Source organism: Vanellus vanellus (genome assembly GCF_965231255.1).
Source record: "Vanellus vanellus genome assembly, chromosome: 12".
NCBI lineage: Eukaryota > Metazoa > Chordata > Aves > Charadriiformes > Charadriidae > Vanellus > Vanellus vanellus.
Window position 1 is genome coordinate 1569310 of NC_138917.1, and position 23966 is coordinate 1593275.

Sequence of the window (23966 nt, forward strand, 5' to 3'; positions counted from 1 at the left end):
TCAACACTTGTTCTTGGCAGTCCAAGTGCATATCAGCCAGTAAGGGCACTGGAACAACTCTGGTACATCCGAATCTCCCTCCAGTGCTCGTAACAAACCCACTGCAAAGGGGAGGCTGGAACTGACTGATGGCACAGAGAACAGCCCGAGCACAACGTAAAGCACCACGGAAAAGGCAGGAAGTATGAAAAAATGTTACCAACGTTGATCCTTCTAGGGGAGTTATTGCTAAATTTAAAAGGAAAAAAGTGTGGGTAGTGGAGAGCATTTCTCCCTTTTTTAACATTTGAGAAGTCTTGATTCCAGCATTACTGTTACAGATGATGTATCACAACAGCCAGAAATATACTATCTCTGTTGCAAACCCGACTTACAAAGCAGAACATTCGTTAGCACACAGAACATTTCTGAATCTAAATCAGACAAAACTTCTGTACCATCACTGATACACTTGACATCAAAAGACAGTCTTACTTGCAAACCTGGTCTTTATTGACTTCAGTAACAATTCATTTATTGACAGCAGTAACAATGTTGCTGCTACATTCGGTCTCCAGTCATGGGGAAGCAACAGAAAAACCTGAGCAGTAGGGAAATCTGGTAACTGTATTTAATGAGTGAGGCTTCTGTTGTAGGTACAAACCCAGGAAAAAGTAAAGGAACACAAAGGGGAAACAGATCAGTTGGAATTATTACAGTGAATAATTGCAAATATGACAACTGTGAAGAAAAGATGAAAAGAAGGGAAACATAATTTTATCCTTACAATGACTTTAAGTAATTTCTTTACTATCCTAATCGTTTGCACATTAAGTGCATGTTTAGCCTGTAAATTATAACTCTGAATTAACCTTCTTGTTTTCCATTCTTTTGTTATTTGCCTTTTCAAACATCACCTTTCTCCAGAAATCTACCTTCTTTTCCCTCAACTTTCTGCCTTTCTTTTGTCTTAGATTTATCTGTAAGTATTCTTCATTTAGGTTGTACGATGGCCATTCCACCAAACCCTCTCCATTAGGATTTCTGAAAAAAAACAGCAAGAAAGAACGAGTGAATGCCCCTTTTCAGTTGCAGGGGAGTTCAATCACAGCAGTTAAGTCTGAATCAACAAAACAGCTAACTCACTATGGAGTCATACAAACCAGTAATACACATCACAAATCTCCTGATTCTTACCCATTTCGAGCAAAGTTAGCCCAGTACTTCATTAGAGTTCTACTAAGGTTCTTTTCTTCCTCTGTGACTTCACCTGAGAGACAAAATACAAAATAATTATTATGCATGGCAGAAATCAAAACATTTCTACAACATTTTGATTTCTACAACAGAAGCAGCGTTTCAGTCTGTGAATATGTTGTAACAATTTACTGATTACAACAGAGGCACTGTACCCGCAATGTGTGAGTAATACAGCAATCATCAAGAGAAGATTTCAGCACTCTCTATGAATGAGATGAGCTTAATTATCCTCATTCTGCACATCGAGGAACTGGGGCACAAGGAAATAAGGTGGTTTACCTGTAGCTTTTCAGGAAAAGCCACGTGGTTTAGTTTCATAGATCTCATTCTAGCTTTGTGGGACTAAATTCTCCTTATTCAGAGCATGACTAGGCAAAGATTTCTTAATTTTAATATGAGACTATGTCACTCCATGTCTCAACACTTCAAGAATATTCATTTAAATATAGTTACACATAGGCCCATGGTATCAGATAGATGAAAATAATTTCAGTTACAGTGTGTGATTAATTCTAAATGCATCTCAATAGATCAAGAAAAATATTTGCTATTTTAATGCTCTCAGTGCATTCAGGCAAACAGAGAAAGAACTGTATAGTGCTTTCTAGTGTAGGATAACATAAGTAAAAAATTAAATATAAAATAGAAGCAAAATCAAAAGGTTCTAGTAACAGATTAACGAATGCTTTTACAACATAGATGGATTGATCCAAAGTTCAATGGAGTAAAAGGAAATACTTTCATGTATGTAGGCTTTGAAAACAGACTATGAAGTACTGTGCAAATGGCAAAAATAGAAACAGGAAAAAATGTGAATTAACTTAAAATAAGTAAAATTTCTATGTTTCTTTGTCAAAATAAGAACTGCTCTTAATTTGTTTTATGGGAAAGAAAATATGCCATCCTGAGTATTATTGGGTTTGGCACATGCAATTAAAGCAAATTGCTGGATTCTTAACAGTCCTGAGGATGTGGCATCTTGTATCCAACTGTTCGATGACTGGCACATTCATTTGGACTGTAGCAAAGTGGGATTGTGCCCGAAGGAACCAGAACTTCCAGAAACCTATGAGAATGCCCAAACTGACAAGGCAAAGGCAATTTTGGTAGTATGTCCTTAATCCTTCCTCAATGGACTGTTTCCATTTTGAATAAAATGTTTAAATATTACTTGAGTCATGGGAGAAAATAGTCTTTAACCTAACCATTAGATCTTCATGGAGAAAATTAAATACCAGAGTTCCAAGCTTTGCTCTAATCAACACAACTGGAACACTATCTGCAAAAGAGACTGAGTCCCCAACCTCTGGAGCCTGACAGCCCTGGAAAGGAGGAGACATTAGCTTAAATTCCTCAGGAAAAGATGACAGCCTAGATTTCCTGCTTCCCAAGCACTCAGCTAATCCCCTGCACGTTGACCTTTCCTTCAATTTATTTTTCAGCCAAAGCTATTTGGCAAATTTGTGAACAGTGCTGGTATAATGACAGTGATGCTTTCTAGCAAATGTCCTATTTGCTAAATTGTTGACAACATGTGTAATTTACTGTGCTTCAGAAGCAGCAAACTGTACATGATAAAGAATGGAGAAGACAGTAAATTAGTGTTAAACAAATTCCAACAGGAGAAAGGATTATACTTTGGTGTCACTGTTAATAGATGCACTTTATTCTGATTAAAATGGAAGCAGCACTACTGAATAGAATAGTGTTATGAGAGTAATTTACAAGTGAACGTTGAATGGTCTATTGCTTACTACGTAGCTGAATATCACCAGCCAGATATGGTCCTCCAAAGACAAAGCCAACTTCATCTCCATGATCTGCTTTCACATACTCTGGTTTACTATCCCAGTATGAAGTGGGCCGATGCTGATATTCAAAGAAGTAGGTAGGAGCCCCAGACTCTAGAAGACATAACATTTAGAGAGTTAAAGAAGAGGTGCATAAATTACAGCTGACATCAGCTGTTTAAAATATTACTTTAAATACGCCCAAAGCTTTATATTGGGCACACTTTTAAAGTAATGTTACATTCAACTACATATTTTTATTTTTAATTTAAAATTAAGAATTCACCGCACTTACACACACAAAAAAAAAAAAAAAAAAAAAAAGAAAGAAAAATTCACCCCAGGAAAACTTAAAGAAAACAAGATAACATCAAATTATTTTCCAGTTCTGGGTCTTTTGGCATGGCTTGTCTACACTTAAATACCAGAAAAACCCCAGATTACAGAGCTGCTGACTTCCCAAGTAACAGTGGGCCAAAGGACAAATTCCAGGTTGCTTTAATATGTTTTAATTTTTAAGCCTGTATACTTCAGTTAGCAAACATTTACCTGTGTTATCACGCTATGCTCTCTGTATATTGTGACTACGAGCACAAGTGCAAGACACTACTACAAAGACAAAGGAGTACACACACTTGCTTCACACACTCCTGCAGACCTGTATCACTCTTCACCCTCAAGTTCCCAGTGGGAATCTCAAGAGGGGCTGCCTGCACATGGCAGGATTTGTGTTTACTTCATTTGATCCAGAATGGAGTAAAGGGTTTGAATATCCTACTGGTGTTCGTTAGCTCACCCCTGTGGTAATTCAGTGCTTTAATGGATGGCATGACAATTCCTACATCCCCTAGCAAGTCCAGAAATTGGTCCCGTAGCTCAGCAGGATCATCTGTATTTCCTAGATATTCATCCACTATTGCAGGCAGAAACTCGGGTGGTACATACTAAGAGAAAAAACAGAAGGAACAAACAGAAAAATTATCACCCTCTGAATAAGCAACTAAAAATGTCATCTTTTAAACTTCAGAGATTTTGCAAAGGCACAAAGGTCCAGGATAGCACCCATGTTGATGGGAAACCAAGATAGCAAACAAAACCCATTCAGACTTTTTGTGGGAAAAAAAAACACCCAACACCAAAAAACAAACCAAACCAAACACCTCATGTCAAATTGCAACAGATTTATATGGGTTAAAACTCTACAGGAAGATCCAGCAACTTCTCCTGATAATACCTTTGGCTTCTGTTTTCTTCAAGAAAAAGAGATGGGAATAACAAAAGCAAATTCTCCAAGTCCTTGAAAGATTTATGGACTATTAGACTACAGGGCAAGACCAATGGCATCTCCAAACACAGCTTATGGCTTTAGTGTTAGAATTTGCTGCTTGAAAGATACCTTTCACAACTAGGAGTGCAAAGTAACTATTTTTAAAGTTATATTTAATTTAATGTAAACATATTGAAAAATCCTGCCTTGAAACCCATCAATCAGGAGATTAGCCATCAGAAACCGTAAGATTAGGGACACTATTACGGTAAACCTACATACAAATACGTAAGACAAAAATGTTGGTTCAGAGGTCTAGAAGGAAAAAGGTGTTTCCCCAAATCCCAGGCCTGACTCAATCTTATTTCTGTGTGTTTCCACACACCGCAGTCCTGTCCACTTTGCTGGGACTCTCCCCAAAGCATAACATGACCTCAAGTCTTAGTAACACTTGACTCAAGCAGGAAATTAGAGAACACCAAACTTCACAAATCTGTTAATGCATTAAAAAGAAATTTCGCTTCTCAAATTAGATTAGTGCACCAGTACTTACCAACATTGGTAGTAAAAACTCTAAAGTTGAAGTGATTGATTTTTTATCTCCTATTTCCTTCAAACCTGGTATTTTTGATGTCTGCACAGAAAAAAAAAAAGTTATTAGTGCCATTCAGCTTCTCCAACACTTTTAGCATTGGAACTACATATTCCACTTTATTTTTACTACTGGTGTTTATTTTTGAAACATCATATCATATGCAAAAACGAAATACAATACAGCAGCTGTCTTGAAAGGCTTGTATTTACTGCAGTAAATGGTTCCTTGGTGAAGGTTTCTACATAAACCACTCATAAGTAGTTTATCCTTAAATCAACATGCATTGTTAAGAAACTTGTAAGGCTAGATAGCATTAGGTCAGAATTGAAGCAAAAAGCTGCTTCTCTCTCAAAGGCTTATTTTCCCTCTGGTAGGGGAGATCATAAAAGTCACTGGCAGCCTCTGTCTCTAGTCCAATTGTTTGAACGCTTTGAAGTAAAGATAAGGGAATGCTCCTCCTCTTTTAGAGCATTACATAAAATGACCCTTCTATCTGCAAAACGAATTAGAACAGATTTCTCTTTACATTTTTCCTCTTGGACTCAGTACCAGCACACTCTCAGAGACACACAGTTACTACGTGGGTTCAGAACAAATGTTCCGTACTATACAGACAAACATGAATACTTAGGAAATGAAGAAATGAGTGCAAGGAAGAGAGAGGACACAAATCCACCTCCTGCAGTTTTGTGCACTGTGTAGCAACTGCTCATTTTTTGGAGTTACCCATGGAATTCACATGAGAAAGAATTAATGCACTGACAATGGGTTGGACACCCCCGTTATCCGCATACTCTGTCCCCAGATGAGATTTTCAAACGCTAGATCTTTCTGCATGGTAACAACGAACACAGGGGTAATGATGTAACCAGCAGTCAGAGTTCATAATGACATACAGGGTAAGCTGTTTAAGGTGATCGGTGTCACATTTTTAAACATTCTGTGTACCGATCCTGAATACTGCATGTTGTGGGGGAAAGGATTGGTTTTATTTTTCTTTCCATAATAAGCCCTTGACTGCTGATTTTTTTTTTTTTTCCCTCTCTTTGCCTGAACGAGGGATTAAAATTTTAGGATAAGAAAATACTATACAAAATTGATGTTCCAAGGATGTCCATGTAGTTTAACTTGCGGGATGAACCCTGTCTCGCTGTTCTGTGACCAACTGGTTCTGGGTCACTACAGAATCATAATGCAAGCAAAGTTTACCTTGGATATATTTTCAACAATGCAAAGCCTTCTGGCCATACTTAAAAGGTTTACTGCCAACAAATACCTTCCCAGAGTTCCCTGACTCAGTTAACACAAATGTTCAAAAACCTGAAGAAAAGCCATTAAATTACAGATCTAATATTCCAGCCAAATTCATTATTGGTGACTCCTATCATGAACGGGACTGCATTAAATTCTTTTCCAGCCAATATCTCTTCAGGTGACTTATGAAGAAATACTCCATCCAAAACTAAGGGTAGAAATGGGAGTTCCTGAAGGAGGAGAAAAGAAGATCAAATTACTTCTTAATATTATTTTCCATATTTCCTTCAAATCATACAATAAAATGTTCACATTTATTGTTCCAAGAGCAAAAAAGGGCTTTAAGAAATCTGAGTATCTACAGCCACTGTAGCAGAAATTTGCAGTTTTGCACAAGAGTATAAAACGCAAGCCTGGCTGGGTCATGGTATGGAGTACTGTAATGGTTTCCTGGTCCTGTGCTGCTTCTAACTGAGTTAAAACATATGTACGCTCGAGTTGTGCTCACAACTTTACAGGTGCTGTGACACTTCACTGAAAATTCTAACAAGAAATTATATGAAATTATTTCAATATTTAGGGGGTATTTTGACAAAAGTTATGAAAAATCAGCTTTGGAACAGGCCAACAATGAACTCTGGTCAGAGGCCGAGCTAAAGTTTTGCGAGCGTGCCATTAAAAATATCTGTTATTAATAAAGTTCCACCTACCGTAGTGTTAAAGACTATATCCTTTGCTTCCTGGTTCCTTAAGCAGTTTACCAGTGAGAGTGAGCTGCTCGTCTCACACTTAAATATACTTGCAATTTTCTGAAAATTATTAACAAAGACAAGAACTGTTAGCTATGAGGTGGTCTTTAAGCAACTAATAAACAGAAAACTATTATACACAGTACTGTTATTAGTCTTATTCAATGGCAGATTTAGGTGAGCTTGATAAGTCTTCAAGTGTTTTATTTTACTAGAAATACTACAGTTTGATCACAAAGTGAAATAATTCTGGTATACTTCTTTCTTGGTATATTTCCTTTCGCTGTTCTACAACGAACCTTGCTGTAGAGATAATACGAGGCTGTAAAATAAATCAAATAAGGAAAGAAGAAAACCAACTGTGAGAGTTTTTCATTATTACTACCCGGCATTTTAGGATGAGAAATGAAAAGGTATTTACGGAGAGGAATTTCATTTTAATTTTGTTTGTTTGCTTGTTTGTTTTTAATTAATTTACTTCAAATAAAAGTCCTCCACAAAAGACCATAGCTGAATAAAAACTGAATGCATGTTCTGGATTCTAATTAAACTGCCCATAATAAATTTCATAGTTATTATATAAGTTACAGCATACACGAAAATGGGCATATGCCTAGCATGGCATGTGTGTAACTGAAAATACCTAACTTTTTACCCACAGATATTATAACCACATAACTGCACAATCTATTTCCAACACCAAACGAGACTGAAAATAAAAGATTATTTGAATGAAAATAGTGCTAATCTATATATTTATAGATATGTCGTGAGAATACATCTGATCAAGTTTGTTACACAATATGCAATTAGATTTTTGCCAAATTACCAGATATAAGAAATATCCTATTTTAGGTTATAAAGGCTTTAAAATGGAAAAAAAAAAAAAAAAGAGCCTACCTTAAGATCTGTTGAAAGAAGTAAATCTTTAACAGGGGGAATTAGAATTCCACTCTCTGATATTGCTTTATGAAAGAGACCCTTAGACAATGGAGATAAAACCTGCCAAGAAGGGAAGAACGGAAAGTATTTATTCTACCTTGAAGTCCTTACCCATAACTTTATACTTGACTAGACTGCTGAATTCAGTGGGGAATTACATATTTTATGTGCTTACAGGGGAAGTGTCCAGACTTAGCATAATGCGCTATTAATCTTACTTTTGAAAATCAGATTAAGCATGAAATGTTACATTAATTGAGTTTTGGAAGGCTTTCCTTTTAAGACTTTACTTTTTAGTGCATCTACTGCATGCGTACATGTGCAAAAACAGAGCAAGATCCTGCAGATACACCAAAGAGTGTGACAGATCCTGGATCTCCACCAAAGTGTTCAATATTTTCTTGGATCCACCGAAGAGCTGCTACTTGATCCAAAAATGCCCAGTTCCCACGAGCGTGTTCATCACCAGTGCTGAAAGAAAAGCATCATAAGCCAGCTTCTCAGGAAGAGTAATAGTCCTTTTAATACCACAATAAAATACATCTCACCAACTTACATTTTGTGCAAATTGTCATATTTGCCCAAGGAAAGATCCAAACAGCCTCCTGACCTAAAGCCCTTCACAGTCAGATCTAAGCCCCACTGATGTACTTGCCTCTACTGTTTGTTCACCCATACACAGATGGGTTGCTGGCTTTTACACGATATGATTTTTTGCTTTACACACCAATGGATGGAAGTAAAGGCAAGAACAAACACCCTACCCAGAACCAAATAAACCCACCTATGATTTGACAGCAGGCTACAATCAAATGACAATGCAAATGGAATTTATGGGCATTTCTTAATGTTTTTAAGTCCTGATGTCAGTGAACTATGTACATTTAAATCACTGTAACAGTGGAAAGCTGGTATAGAAGCTCAGCTGATTTAGAAAACAAAACTACCCAGGCTTTAAATATGATAGGAAGTATTTTGTAAAAAGTGAACTAGGTCATCTTACTTGAAGAATCCAAGGAGTCCAAGTCTGTACTGAATTATTACTACCACAACGTTCTCATAGGCTGATAGTGCAGAACCATCATACCTAGAAGCACCACCAAATATAAAATTGCCTCCATGGATCCACACCATTACCTTGGAGAAAAAAGCATGAGACACAATTTTATATGATGCTTGGTAGATTTCATTTGAAAAAGGAAGACAATATCAGAGAATGAGGAACTCCAAATCACCGAAGCTCAATGGGAGCTGAATTTTAGGTTGGTGGACTTTGAATTTTACATAATAATATGATTTTTGCTAATGCAGCATCGCATTTTCAAAAGCAATTAACTGACTTAGGAGCTTTCATGAGGTGCAACTTTGTACAACACAGGTTTGTACAGTGGGTTTACGTACAGGTAACTTGTCCTTCTTGTTTGAACCAGCAGGGCTGTAAACATTTAGATACAAACAGTCCTCAGAAGTTTGGAATGCAAGGTGTTTTTCTTTGAAGTTTTTTTCAGCTATTTTCAACAGGGACAGATCTTGAGGACATCTTCACAAAAGAAAGGAAGTGTGATTATTAGTAATAAAAATGCAATAGCAACAGTGTAACAACACTAGAGAAAACACACTTTCTTTTGCCCCACGGACTGAATTCCCATGAGGTGTTTGAACTTTGTGTTACTTATACGCAGTTAGAGGTGCAACCTGTAAAAGCACAGCTCTACACTTAAAATGCTGAATTATTTCAGCACAGTATAATGAGAAAATGTGATTTCCAAAGACAGGAATTTCCCAGGAATTCTTTGTGGTTCCCCGTCCCACAGTTCTCATGAAATATTTCAGTACTGGCAGCATATTCACTACCCATCAATACAACCTCCTTACCAAAAATCAGACCTCTGTACCATAATAAACATGACAACACTGACAAACATGAGCAGGTCCTATACACAAATGAACGGAATGGCTCTCACAGTGGTGGGTAAGAAGTCGCATCTCTCAGATCATTCCAGGGTTCAGGTGGTTCAGGTGGGGAAAACCTCAAGGATCCAACAGGGGCTTTTGCAAAAGGAATCCCAAGGAAAACATTTACAAGTCTGTCTGTCCCCTTCACATTCGTTTGTGTCCCTTTGAGCCGTCCAAGTGTGATAGTTACTTCTGGCTCAGCACCATTCTGTCCTAAGTAACACATAAGGAGAAAAAAAAAAGTTAATTGCATCTTTGTAATTATCAGATAGACTTTGCAATTAAGCATTTTTTACTGACTGTTTAATTCAGAAGATTTCAGCTTATTCCTTTCAATTTTGTCCAGTTTTCATTTTGCTTTTGTGCAATGACAGACACCCCTGCCAACCACTCCTATAGCTGGCTCTGCCAGTGACAGCTGGAGCTAGATAAGACATAGTTTAGCCACTGTGCAAGAGCATAAAGCATAAAAACAAATTTCAGAGCAAATAGCAACTGTCAAAATCATTAACACTTTCTAAATTTATCATCCAACCAGATCTTTAAGATATTTTGTTTAGATAATTCGGAAATGTTTTTGCTTTCTACCTCTTCAGAAAGATAGAAAGTTTTATTTTCACAAAATCATCTCAGAAATGCTTTTATCTCACAAAATCGGTAAATTTTTGCATCAAGCTTATTAGGATACTTTTGCAGATTGCTAACAAAAGTGTAAGAGATGTAATACTGCCTTCAAAAATCACAACACTGCAACTTGTTAGTGCAGTTGCTTCCCCAACAGCAATAATAACAGATTTTGCATCTCACCTTCTGCTCCGCAAGTGATGAATGCTATACTACAAAACAAAGTACAAAGCAAAGCAACCTGGCTTTGAGGAGCCATTTTTCACCCCCCTTTGGACTCTAGGTTATTTTCTGTTTGTTTGCGGAAGAGAATGGTACAAAGGTCCCTGCTGAGGGCATTCTGAGTAGGGAGTGCAGCTAAATTCCCTCTTGAGCATGCACTGCATTAAACACTTTCAGAGCTGTACTTGCTACAGAGCACAAACACAATCCCTTAGTGTAATGCACCTAATCATTACCTGATTCTGAGAATGGGTGATCTGAAAATGACCAAACGCCATCTGTGAACAACAATAAAAGCTCTAATCATAGTTAATCTGCCGTTAATCCTACAAACAGAGAAAACAGTGAAGCTCTGAAGAGATTCTAGATGCTTAAATTCTTGTAAAGAAAAAAAGCCAAGCAACAAAACCTCACCAAAAAACAGAATTACAGATTAGAAGTAACTAGAAAGTAACAATAAAAAAGAGAAAAAATTAAAATAGTTAATTCTTGCAGAGGTTTTAATGAGGGCTAGCACACTTGTACCTTAATTGACACTATACGCGCTTTCCAGCAGGGACTGGCCTCCAGCCTCTAGAATAGTTCTTTACCCCTTCTTGAATAAAAATAGGTTTCCTGCATTTTTCAAAATTAAAGGGGAGATTAAAATTGAGGGTCAGATTATAGCTTCTTCTCTACAAGCAGCCTCAGTGGAGGTCAGAACACAAGGTCTAGTTACCAACATGGGGTATGCACTTCCCTCAAAAAAGAGGGAAAGGGCCATGACCTCACCTTCTCTATGGAATAGCTTCCTACAGTGGAAACAAGCTGGCAATCCAACAGCTTTCACCCACCGGCTGAAAAAGTCCTGAAAAATTGTGTAGTGCGTAGAAGCATAGCATCCTTCAGTGTGGATGACCGGCCTTAAGCCAATTAGCCTGGAGGCCTTCTTCACAGTTGGGCCACAAGCCCAGCTTGCTCCACTAACTCCCAATCTTCACCTGGCAAAACACCCTCTGCATAATGAGTCTTTGCCTTTCCACCTTTGATGTGGAAACATCAGGTTTCACAGCTCCTGGATGAACGGTTCCATCAGCATTCAGTTGCAAAGCATACGGCCTCAGGTTCCTCTGCGCTGCTTTCACTTCATTCACCTCCAGCAAAGTCAACTTCTCCACCACAGATCATACATCACCTACGTTCATCCTGTTGGGAAACAGGTTTGTCAGAGTACGTCAGTTCTTCTTTAACAAAAAGGGTTGAACACAAGACAGGTAAAACCAGATTTTCAGTGCAAGAGAATTCAGAGGTACCTGCTATTTTTTATACAGTTCCTGAGTCTCTGGGTTGCAATAGCTTTGGAAAGTGAGCCAATTTCTCACGAATTTCACCTAGAACTGTGCAAATATGCATGGTAGAACATAACTTGCTTCTTATTTTTTTATACTTCCCTCAAATCTTTCTGGAGAATCCTTTCTGTTGCAGTTATTTTTGCTCCAGTCCAATGTGAATGGCCCTGGGATTTTTGTCACTTCTTCTGGAGTGATAGAGTGTAATGATGACATATTTTGGCTTCATACACCCCTTTATAACGGGGTGAAGGCAATGACTAGGAAGACAGACCAAACCCAGCAGACAGATTTCAAGAGATGGCAATAGGTGTGCGTACCTGTTTGTGTGTGTATACGTCCATCCACGCACATATACATGAAGCAGGGAGCAAGAAGTTGAAAAAAGCAGGATTCCATGAGCCTACTTAAGTTGAATGCTTTCCATCAGTGAAATCCAAGGAATATGGATGTCTTGTCCTGCCAAACTGAGCTCTCTTTACCCAACTAAAAATAAAACCAAACCCACGGGCGCCCCCCGGCCCCTCATGGCCGCCGTCCCCCCGCCCTCACGGGCGCCCCCCGGCCCCTCATGGCCGCCGTCCCCCCCGCCCTCACGGGCGCCCCCCGGCCCCTCATGGCCGCAGTTCAGCATCATCCCCACAGGGGGGCGCTCCCACCACAGGGAAGCGGGGACGGCCCCCCCCCCCCAACGCCCGCCTCCGCGCCCGGTGCGGCGGCAAATGGTGTCCGGACCGCTTCCGGCCCAGCGGGTGGCGGAGGCGGGGAGGGCCTGAGCGGCCGCCATGGTGGGCCCGGGGCCGGGCGGCGGGGCGCCGCTGGAGAACGCCAACCCTCTCATCTACCGCCGCTCGGGGGAGCGGCCGGTGACGGCGCGGGAGGAGGACGACGAGCTGCCCGACTCCATCGACGACCGGGAGATCTTCGATATCCTGCCGGGAGCGGGGGGCCGGGAGGGCGGGCGGCGCGGGGCCGGGCCGGGCCGGGCCGGGCGGTGCGGCTCCGTTCCGCTTTCCTTAACCCGACACATCTCATCCGCTCCATCAACGACCCCGAGCACCCCCTCACCCTGGAGGAGCTGAACGTCGTGGAGCAGGTGCGGGTGAAGGTGAGAGCCGACCCCGCTGCCCGTAGTATTTAAAAACGTCCGCGAAGACCGCAATAAGCGGCAAAGTGCCGCCTTGTAAAATGCCCCCTGTTGGTTTGGGGTGAAACCAGCGGGTTTCGAGCAAGGAGGTGTTTGGTTTCCAACAGGTGGATGACGCGGAAAGCACGGTGGCCGTGGCGTTCACCCCCACCATTCCCCACTGCAGCATGGCCACCCTCATCGGCCTCTCCATCAAGGTAAAACTCATCCGGTCTCTGCCCGAGAGGTTTAAGGTGAGTAGTCGCGTCCCTCTGGAAAGAAAGGGGGCGGGGGGGAACCAGCCAAAAAAAAAAATCCCTAACTAACTTACGATGAAAACGAACTAAAATAACTAGAGCTTTTTTCACGCTGCGGGTGGGGGCAAGGCTGCGGAAGCGGAGCGGGCGTTTGGTGGCCTTCGGGTACTGGGGAGAGCCGCCCGCAGATGGAACGCGGAGTATTCTGGGATCTTAGACTCTATTTTGCTATATGCAGTAACTGGTATTGGCAAGAATGTCATCGTCCTCCCCCCCTCGTTTTGTTACTGTCTTATTTTTATAATGAAATAATTTGAACTTGAGCTTCCAGTGTCGTGTTGACTTGTTCCCTTCTTCTTCTGTGATGCTTTTTAAGCTGGATGTTCACATAACACCGGGAACACATGCCTCTGAGCACGCAGGTAAGGGGTTTAGTACTTTGTTGTGTGGTCGTCTTTTTTTTTTTTAATCTTCCAAATTAGAGAGGAGATTCCCACACCTGCAGAGCAGCTGTTTAGTATTTGGGACTTTATGTGCGTCAGTTTCTGGGGGATGTTTCGGGGCAGGAATGTGTAATACAGACAGATATGTTGTGTACCATATTTCAAGCATCTCCTCAGGCAGCTTGTGCTCTCAACTACTCATTGACTTGCCTGGGTTGTGGAGGGCTCAGAAAACGGGGAGAAGCCAGGGGGAAACTTCTTCTCATGTTACACCTACACACGTGTAGCTCCCTGCTGCTGAATCAGAACAGCTGCTGCTTTAACTTGTGATAATGTGCTCGCTTTGACTTGAGACTGCAACGCGGCAGTGTACTTGCCATCTGCAGAATTATTAGTCTACCTGAGTGCCATAGCAACAGCGTGATTATGTGTCTCAATGTAAAAAGACTTTAAAGAAGACACTGTACACCAATGTTTTGACCGGTTTCTTGCGGTGTTTTTCTTTTTTTTCTGTACAGTCAATAAACAGCTTGCTGATAAAGAACGTGTAGCAGCTGCTTTGGAAAACTCTCACTTACTGGAAGTGGTGAATCAGTGTTTGTCTGCTCGATCGTAACTGCCTAATGAGGAAATCGTTGGTATTCTGCTATGTTAGACTAATTTTGTATATGAGTGGTGATGCTAGTGTTACACTATATATATCTATGAGCAAAATAAAGTCACTTGGATTTTCTTAAAGAAATGTTTCATTACTCTGACAAAAATAGCATGTGGGAAATTAGTTACAGGCAGCTACAAAAATATAATGAAAATTTACTTTTAAACTTATTGGTCATTGCATGGGTAGGATTTTTCTTTAAAAAGTTTTGGTTTAACCTGTTTTTAACCAGTTTCTCACTATCCAAAATTAGTTGTAAACTGCATTTTAGAAGTGGATTTTGCACACTGGACTTTACAAGTACACCAAGCTAATTGGTATTTAAAATTTTTACGTTCATACGACTGTTAGACTGCTAATGTAACTTTAGCTTCAGACATCAAAAAATGTGTGTTCATGTGTGCAAAGTTGTTACACATTTTAGCAATAAGTATAAACACTTCCAAATCATCTGCCTAGTTTTTATTATATTAGATTGAATTAGCCAAATGCGGAGGGCTCTTTAAACCCATAGAAAACATGACTTATTTTTACTTACTCGTTACTCGTGGTAGGAAATACAGTATCTTTGTGGTAGGGTTTTTTTTCATGCACCTGCCCCAATGTGGTAGGGGTTTTTTTCATGCACCTGCCACAATATAGGAGAGAATCACTCATAGTTTTCAGTATGAACAGTCCAGCTACCCTCTGCTCAAAAACTTTCCTTGCAAAGTCTGACAGCTTAACGACAAGTTTTGCTTTAAAAGTATTGAGATTTAATAGTAATACCTAGCCTATGCTTCTTGTCCAGGAAATATGGTGTTTAATAAACTATTGTCTTTGGCAGAAACTGACAATAGAAAAATTCAGTAAGATAGAATTCCAGAATTAATTTGCACTTTTGTTTTTAATTATGGACCCCATGGAAAAATAACAACCTGTTAGAGAAATCCTATCAGGTGTTTTGGTGCCTGCGCATATGCAATGTTACCTTCGTTGTCATCAGTTATCTAGAGAGTAACTGATACACTTTTTTAAAAGTAGATTGCACTCACCTGTTTGGTGGTAATGCTTTATATTTCAGTAGTATTTTCTCTTGGAAGGTCTTGGATGCCGTTTTAAAAATGGTGAAACTTATGAACACTATGTAAACCACAGCCTAGTAGTCCAGTCCAGTCTGTGTTGAGCAGCTGAGGAGACTGAGGCAGTGGTGAGCGAAGTGTGACATCTAAAGTCACATAACAAAATAGGACAGAAACAAATCCAAATCTCCCCGTTTCAGAAATGAGGCCCCCAGTTTGCACAAGGATTCTACAGAAAGCCAACTGTGCAGCAGCCTTAATCTGCTTAGTTGGCCTAGCATCCTTTGAATGATCAGCACTTGCATGGATGTATAAATGAAACTGTAAATAAAGACAATATTTATGTAGTATTAATATTGGGAAAGGAGCAGAATGACCCAGCTCTTAAATACTGTCTTTCCTCTTTGCCTCTGTTGCTGAATCACTGAACTGATTAGTTCTGACATTGCCAGTATTTGCACCGCAAATGAAACTTCAGCCATGGCGATGCACACAGGCAGCTCTGTTGGTTGGTTTGATGTTATTTTCTGCTGGTTTTTTGTTTGTTTGTTTGTTTTTTTTTTTAAATAGAAAATGAATTTTGCCCTCCCAGATTTTGGGGAAGAAAGGAATGCCAATAGTGCTGAGGGAAAACAGAAGGATGACTAAGCTGCCAACAGATTGTTTCAACCTGCACTCCAAATAGAGAAGGAATCAGTAAATTATGCTTTGTTGGATCTCTCTGCTTGGCTTTCACTACTACATAATAATATTGTTAAATAATTTACAGGGATGTTGGCACTTGCGTCATGCGGCACATTGTACACAGTAACCCTGGGGGTGCGCTTTGCACCATTCGCCTTTTCAGAGAAGCAACAGCATGGGGTTAGTTTTTTTAAATTTGTAGTACGTAGTTGGGGGATGACTTATCAGTAAAGGGACTGTATTGTGGGATATCAAAGAAAAGGTCTGACTTCTGTTGCTTAGGGATAGAGAATTCTATTACTGTAGATCTGGCATGTTTCTTTTAAGTGATATGGATGTTATATTTATGAGATGATAGAAACAACAGTAAGGGCAAACCATGGTTACTCTGCTGAAGATAACAGGTCCTCCTGTGCAGGCTGCCTCAGCTTGGATACTTGCTGAATGATAACGTACTGCCAGTTCTAGCAAAGATCTTCTGTTCCCTGGTTTTAATGATCGTTAGCTGGCTCCTGCTGTATGGAGATAAAGTGGGAGAAGAAAACATTAATTTGTTACAAATATTTCTTCTCAGGCTTTTATTTTTCCAAAATATTACCCCTAAATTTAGCTTGCAGAATGCTTTGTAATAGGACACATTCCATCAGAAAGTATGATCCTTTAGAGCAGCTGTGTTGAATACAAACAGCCTTATTCGAGTCCAGGAAAAATGCCAGCAGCAGACATCTGTTTCGAATTCCTGGGCTCCAGGCAGAGCCTTCCAGGGGTGGCTGAGTGGCATTCACTGCTCCCAATCTGCACACACCGCAACAGGAGCTCCCGAGGGCGACTGGCCACGTTGTGCACTGGTGTAAGCTGCCATGCGTTTGAGCCCGCGCACCAACACGGTTCCTGTGCCATGGGTTCCACCACATTGCACGTACCTGGGGCTGCCTACCCCATCCTGCTCCCTGGGAGGATGCAGAGCTCTCCCCTGCTGCTCCCACGCTGTCGCTGCTGCCTCGTACCAGCAATTGGAAACTTTTGAGGAATCTTCATCCCCCAATTTCGGGAGTGGCGGGGAAACAGCTCAGCAGCTTTGTATCCAACGACGGAACTGAACTGTCCGTGGAAGAACTTCACACTTAAATGGTGATATTTCTTGTGCTCCTTGGGTGGAGCGACGTGTACCACACACTGGGAACTGTTAGTTAAAAAAAGCTATTTCAGTCTTCTGGCCGTGCTTAAGATTGATGTGTTTACATCAATAAAGTGCTTTGATAAAGATCTCCCTCTGGAGCTTTGGTTTATAAACTGCATGCACAATGTGGGGTGGTTTTTTTTTTCTTTTATAGCTGTTAAAAACATTTCCCTTTAGCCTGTCACGCAGACAAATACACCACTTTCCCTTCCTTTACAAAATGCACTGTGGTGTAAATACAGACAGAACAAGTGGCAGAGTCAACTTTTTTCCTTAAACAAAATAAAAGATTACAGCAAAATCTTTCAAATGTTACTATGGAAAGGTAAGTATGAGCAAAGAGAGTAACACCAGGGGAAGCTGAGGCTATTACTTGAGTGTTTAAGTCTGCTGGTATGGCAACCATTTGCCAGCAGCATTTAATAGAAAAAATGTAAAAAATTTTTAAATTTACAAAATGCTAAAAGTACACAACATTTTTACAAAATGTACAAGTAGCAGAGAGCCCTCATTTCGTTCAATGCACTTCAGGAGTTGCAGAAGATGTGTTGTCACATTCTGTAACCTTCTTGCTTATTTCTTACTATCAATTCATACATTTCTTCTCTCATGTCCTACCTGTAAAGAGCTTTTGCATCCTGTGGCAGGTTATCTCCATTCCATAACTTCCCTCTGGGGATCAAAGGAGCAGCCCTCTCTGCGGTGATAAAAACATCCTGGTGGTGTGGATGGTTGGAAACTGCTCTCCCAGCTTCATTCCACACACTCACCAGGGTCGCTGGGTAACATGCCAATTCTCTCATCAGTTTTGTTGCTTTTCAGCATCTTCTTGTGGCGCACGCAGGCTTCAGATGCTGAGTCTGTCCACGTTAGTACAGCAGTTAAAAGAGCCTCTGGTTCCTGCTGTTAGTTAGCTCAGCTCCCAGCACAGGGCTGGAGGGAGAGAACAGGGCGGAAGTTAATTCCCAGCAAGTCTGTGGAACAAATCTAACACAGGAATGGGGAGCAGCTGCTCCCTAGGGGCTTTGGGAAGGCACAGGAAGAGCAAGAGGAGGAGAAGGGGGTGCACAACACCTCACTGTGCTGCCACCAGCCTCAGTCTGTGGCAATGTGGGGAGCAGAGAGCTTCTGCAGCACTGGAGGCTTTGTCCTCCAAATGGCGGGGGAAATAAGTGAGCTCCCATTGCCTTATGCTAGACATCTCCCAGCGCTCTGCTTTCCTTGTTCCCCACAAGCTGGCTGCCTGAAGGGCAGACTCCCACGTGGGGCCTGTAGCCAAGGCATGGCGACACAGTGGCCACCCCCCTGTCCTCTCTTGCTGGGCTGCATCCCATCCCATCCCATCCCATCCCATCCCATCCCATCCCATCCCATCCCATCCCATCCGTGCCCTGGTGCTGCTGCAGGCAACAGGAAAACCTTTGTTGTCCCACTGCGGGTAAGTCACAACCAGCAGGAGGAGACAGGAGGATTGGGAGGACAAGCATGGATGCAAAACCGACACTTTCAGCTGAGAAAGGGAGACATGCACCTTGCCAGTGGTTATGTGTGGTGACCAAAGAGTGTGTGCAGCAGCTGTGTGCACGCAGAGCTGAGCAGGAAGACCCAAGTGACTGGCAAGTCATCGCGGCCAAACTCTCTGCTGGACTTGATCCACCACGTTATTTTGATGTAACTTTGAGATGGCGGTTTATCATAGCACTTTTTGTTTTTTCCTGATCTACCCAAATTAGTTTCATCTGGGTTCCCATCAGATGTGTCACACGTGGCTTTAACCAAAGTAACCTCGGTAGGTTGTCAGGAGCTTGCTTAACCCCAGGATGCCTGGCAGCTTGATTTCTCTACACTTTTGCTAATGGAAGAGCTGGCACACTCTCTGCCTAAGGATTATGAAGGCATCTAAGCAGCAATACTTTTTATTTTCCCTGCAAAGTGACAAATAAATCATGAAGTCTGAAATGTTTGCAGAGAAAAACAATAAATGCCAATAGATTCCAATTTTTTTTCCTAACTGTTTTAACTGAACAAAACTAGGTTTATTACTGAAAAAATCAGAAAATAGTTTCGGTAACACTGCAGCCAACTTTTTTTAAAATGCAATTACTTTTGAGGTTGACAGAAAATAATGATTAGGAATGAGTCATAATTGTTTCCTTTCAAATTGGTACTGACTTATTTTCACAACAATGCATTTTAGACATTGTTTTTTGAAACATAAGTCAATAATGTAAAGAGCCTGTCAAATTCTAATTTATTAATGAGTCTTACTAATGACAAAATTGACTAGGAGCTGGAAACAGGAGCTATTATTCAAACAATTCTTCCCCTTCAGACTCACCATTTTGGATCTGATCCCGCAAACTTAGAGATTTAATTGAGGTTATACTCTGGATTATATTTTTAGCATAGAAGCGATGAAGTCTTGTCACATTTATTTTTGTTGCTAAGAAGAACATTGGGCCATTCCTAGTAAAACAACTGAGAGTTAATTTATTTTTTCAAACAAAAAAGCAGTCATAACTGCTTACTTTAAATGCATATGCCATTTGCGTGTACGCATTTCAGTTCATCTGTAGTCTAAGCACTTAACTCCACAGGAGATATACTTATGCAATTACCAAGTCATATAATTAATAGTTTTCTGCATTTTATGGCTGAATAAATAAACACTATAGCTTAGATGTGAACTGTATACACATCGGTTAATGTATGGTACTAGTTTAGCCCTTGCAACATACTCTCCTAATCCTCAAAGCTGCAGGAACTTTGCTATGAATGTTATGAAGATGGTGTACCTTCCTCTGACATTTCACCATGATTCACTCTTCATCCTCTCAAAAGTCGCTTGAGTCTTTCACTGACTACAAATAAATTGTGTCTTTTTTTGGCGTGCATGCCTAGCTGGGCAATCCCTGCTTCGCGGCGAAGAATGACAGGATGAAAGAGACAACGTGGTATGCATCCTGCCTTGGTCCAGCTGGGAAGGATGGAAGCCATCCCACAGAACGGGCTCTGGAATACACAAATAACATAACATGCCAAAGAGAGGAAATACATACACGAGAGCTGCCAAGACTGTGATGTAATGTCGCTGACTAGCTACATTCGGGTCTGTACCAGAAAAAAATACTCGCCACAGAAACCGCAGCGCACAGAGCATGTGCTCCCACAAACACGGACAACACGAGAGGCACTGCCCTGCCCCAGGACGGACGCTGTCCGGGCGCCCGCGGGCCTGTCCCAGCCAGGCGGGCTGCTCCGCTGCACCCGCACCGGGAGGCAGGATTCAAACGCTCTGCAGATTAAATGGGGTTTTGCATCTACAGACAAATTGTCACATCAGCGAGACGCAGAAAATGTGATATAGGAGAAATGGGGAACAGGGGGCAGCTGAAATGGTGAGCTGCGATCGTAAATCCCGGCGTGGCTCAGGGGCCGACAACGGATGATGCTATGGCTTCGCACGTGTCAGCCCTGAGACCTGGCCAGCACAAACCCGGACAAGAATCACAGAGTTTTCAGAGTTGGAAGGGACCTCTAGAGATCATCTAGTCCAACTCCCCTGCTAAAGCAGGATTGCCCGGAGCACATTACTCAGGACTGCATCCAGGCGGGTCTTGAAAATCTCCAGAGAAGGGGACTCCCCCCCCTCCCTGGGCAGCCTGTGCCAGTGCTCTGTCACCCTCACCGTAAAGAAGTGTTTCCGTGTATTTGAATGGAACTTCCTGTGTTCTAACTTGTGCCCATTGCCCCTCGTCCTGTCACTGGGAACCACTGAAAAGAGCCTGGCTCCATCCTCCTTCAACCCACCCTTTAGATACTTGTACGCCATAATAAGGTCTCCCCTCAGCCTTCTCTTCTCCAGGCTAAAGAGTCCCAGCTCTCTCAGCCTTTCCTCATAAGGCAGATGCTCCAAGCCCTTAATCATCTTAGTTGCCCTTCACTGGACTTGCTCCAGCAGTTCCCTGTCCCTCTTGAACTGGGGAGCCCAAAACTGGACACAGTACTCCAGTTGTGGCCTCACCAGCGCAGAGTAGAGGGGGAGAATGACCTCCCTCGACCTACTGGCCACACTCTTCCCTATGCAGCCCAGGATTCCATTAGCCTTTTTGGCAACAAGGGCACATTGCTGGCTCATGGATAATTTACTGTCCACTAGGACCCCCAGATCCTTCTCCTCAGAGCTACTTCCCAGCAGGTCTGCCCCTAACCTATACTGGTGCTTTGCATTCTTCCTCCCCAGGTGCAGGACCTTGCACTTGCTTTTGTTGAACCTCATGAGGTTCTTCTCTGCCCAGCTCTCCAGCCTGTCCAGGTCACACTGGATGGCAGCACGGCCCTCTGGGGTGTCAGCCGCCCCACCCAGTTTGGTATCATCAGCGAACTTGCTGAGGATACACTCTGTCCCCTCATCCAGGTCATTAATGAATATATTAAACAAAAGTGGACCAAGTATTGACCCCTGGGGGACACCACTGGTTACAGGCCTCCAACTAGACTCTGTGCCGCTGATCACAACCCTCTGAGTTCTGTCCCGCAGACAACTCTCAATCCACCTCACTGTCACCTCATCTAGCCCATACTTCCTCAGCTTCCTAATGAGGATGTTATGGGAGACAGTGTCAAAAGCCTTGCTAAAGTCAAGGTAGATGACATCTACGACTCTCCCCTCATCCAGCCAACCAGTTATAACATCATAGAAAGCTATCAGATTGGTCAAGCATGATTTACCCTTGGTAAATCCATGTTGACCACTTCCAATAACTTCCTGTTCCTCAGCGTGTTTGGAGATGACATCCACAATGAGTAGCTCCATTACCTTCCCAGGGACAGAGGTGAGACTAACTGGTCTGTAGTTCCCTGGGTCCTCCTTCTTGCCTTTTTTGAAGATCAGAGTGATGTCAGCCTTCCTCCAGTCCTCAGGCACCTCTCCTGTTCTCCATGACCATTCAAAGACGATGGAGAGTGGTCTAGCAATAACATCCGCCAGCTCTCTCAGCACTCGCGGGTGCATCCCGTCAGGGCCCATGGACTTGTGAATGTCCAGCTTGGCCAAGTAGTCTCTGTCCCAGTCCTCCTCAACTGAGGGAAAATCTTCCTCTGTCCAGACCTTCCCCTTTGCCTTCAGAGTATGGGATTCATGAGGGACAGCTTTAGCAGTGAAGACCGATGAAAAGAAGGCATTCAGTAACTGCCTTCTCTGTGTCTTCCACCACTAGGGCACCTGTCTCATTCACCAGTGGGCCTACATTTTCCCTAATCTTCCTTTTTCTATTGATATACTGAAAGAATCTCTTCTTATTGTCTTCAACTGCAGTGGCCAAGCTGAGTTCTGATTGAGCTTTGGCCCTTCTCATTTTCCCCCTACATAGCTTTGTTATATCTGGATAGTCCTCATAAGTTGCCAACCCCCTTTTCCAGAGAATGTAAACTTTCCTTTTTTTCCTGAGGTCCAGCCAAAGCTCTCTGTTTAGCCAGGCTGGTCTTCTTCCCCGTCTGCTTATTTTTCGAGACACGGGGATGGCCTTCTCCTGCGCTTCTAAGAACACCTGCTTGAAGTATGCCCAGCCTTCCTGGGCACCTTTGCTCTTCAAAACTGCCTCCCAAGGGACACTCTTGACCATGGTCCTAAACAGGCTAAAGTGTGCCCTTCGGAAATCCAAGGTGGCAGTTCTGCTGGCTCCCCGCCTCACTTCATCAAGAATTGAAAATTCTATCATTTCATGATCACTCTGCCCAAGGCGACCTCTAACCTTTACATCCCCCACAAGACCTTCTCTGTTAACAAACAGTAGGTCCAGTAGGGCACTTCCCCTAGTTGGTTCCTTCACCAGCCGTGTTAGGAAGTTGTCTTCCACACACTCCAGGAACGTCCATGACTGTTCCCTCTCTGCTGCGTAGTATTTCCAGCAGATGTCTGGGAAGTTGAAGTCCCCCACAAGGACAAGGGCAGATGATCGTGAGACCTCTGCCAGCTGCTTATAGAATACTTCATCAGTTTTTACATCCTGATTGGGAGGTCTATAATGCTCCCCCTTATCCCTTAAGTTCTCTCCTTCCACCTGGTGACAGGAGGGAAGGGGATCATCCACTGCCGATGGAGCCTCTTCCTGCTGCCTTGGCCTCAGGGTACGGCTCCACCAATCGATTTCATTTTCACCGTCTCTGATAGTTCTTAACCTTTCTGCCTCTTCCTTCGGTTCGACCACCTGCCTGAGCAGATCCTTTACTTGATCACACCGTGTGCAGGCGGTGTCACTGGCTCCCTGTGAGAGCAGTGCCAGGCTCAGGTATTCGTTGCAGCCCGAAACCTGCACAGCCACGTGCTTGTGTGGGAGCTCAGTCTGAGTTCACACATTCTTTCTCGCAGCAGCTCTTGACCGTTTTGGTGCCATGTTCTTCTCTTGTGGCGGGAGGTGCTGAATCTCTGCTGCCAGCTTCCCGCACGCCCTGAGCCCATGCCCCTGCACGCCGATGTTCCCCTGCTTGCGCTCACCCAGCTTGCGCTCAGCTCAGGCGCAGGGCTTTCACTGACCTACCTGCGAAACGTTGCGCCCTGCTCGCCCCCTCCTGCCGCGGTGAAGCCCACTG

At 42.4% G+C, this 23966-nt stretch overlaps 2 protein-coding genes across 2 annotated transcripts; one reads left to right on the forward strand and one right to left on the reverse strand.

Moving 5' to 3' along the window:
- Positions 1-520: 520 nt before the first annotated feature.
- LOC309676915 (fatty acyl-CoA hydrolase precursor, medium chain-like) lies at positions 521-10675 on the reverse strand (the record flags this gene model as incomplete). Its single annotated transcript, XM_082489574.1, has 13 exons — positions 521-1023; positions 1177-1249; positions 2994-3143; positions 3826-3973; positions 4850-4930; positions 6235-6375; positions 6856-6954; positions 7795-7896; positions 8154-8307; positions 8840-8973; positions 9238-9376; positions 9801-10005; positions 10600-10675. 13 exons carry the CDS (start codon positions 10673-10675, stop codon positions 834-836), a joined length of 1692 nt encoding a protein of 563 aa, XP_082345700.1. The 3' UTR covers positions 521-833.
- Positions 10676-12708: 2033 nt separating this feature from the next.
- Positions 12709-14788, forward strand: CIAO2B (cytosolic iron-sulfur assembly component 2B). The gene is made up of 5 exons (XM_082489142.1): positions 12709-12893; positions 12995-13074; positions 13221-13346; positions 13726-13771; positions 14311-14788. Exons 1-5 carry the CDS (start codon positions 12752-12754, stop codon positions 14406-14408), a joined length of 492 nt encoding a protein of 163 aa, XP_082345268.1. The 5' UTR covers positions 12709-12751; the 3' UTR covers positions 14409-14788.
- The last annotated feature ends 9178 nt before the right edge of the window (positions 14789-23966 follow it).

Bases quoted from the DNA above. Each gene is read 5' to 3' on its own strand.
- CIAO2B (XM_082489142.1), top strand. From the start codon at position 12,752: ATGGTGGGCCCGGGGCCGGGCGGCGGGGCGCCGCTGGAGAACGCCAAC. The intron at 13,075-13,220 runs GTGAGAGCCGAC...GGTTTCCAACAG, and splicing joins TGGAGCAGGTGCGGGTGAAG to GTGGATGACGCGGAAAGCAC. The intron at 13,772-14,310 runs GTAAGGGGTTTA...TTTTCTGTACAG, and splicing joins ACATGCCTCTGAGCACGCAG to TCAATAAACAGCTTGCTGAT.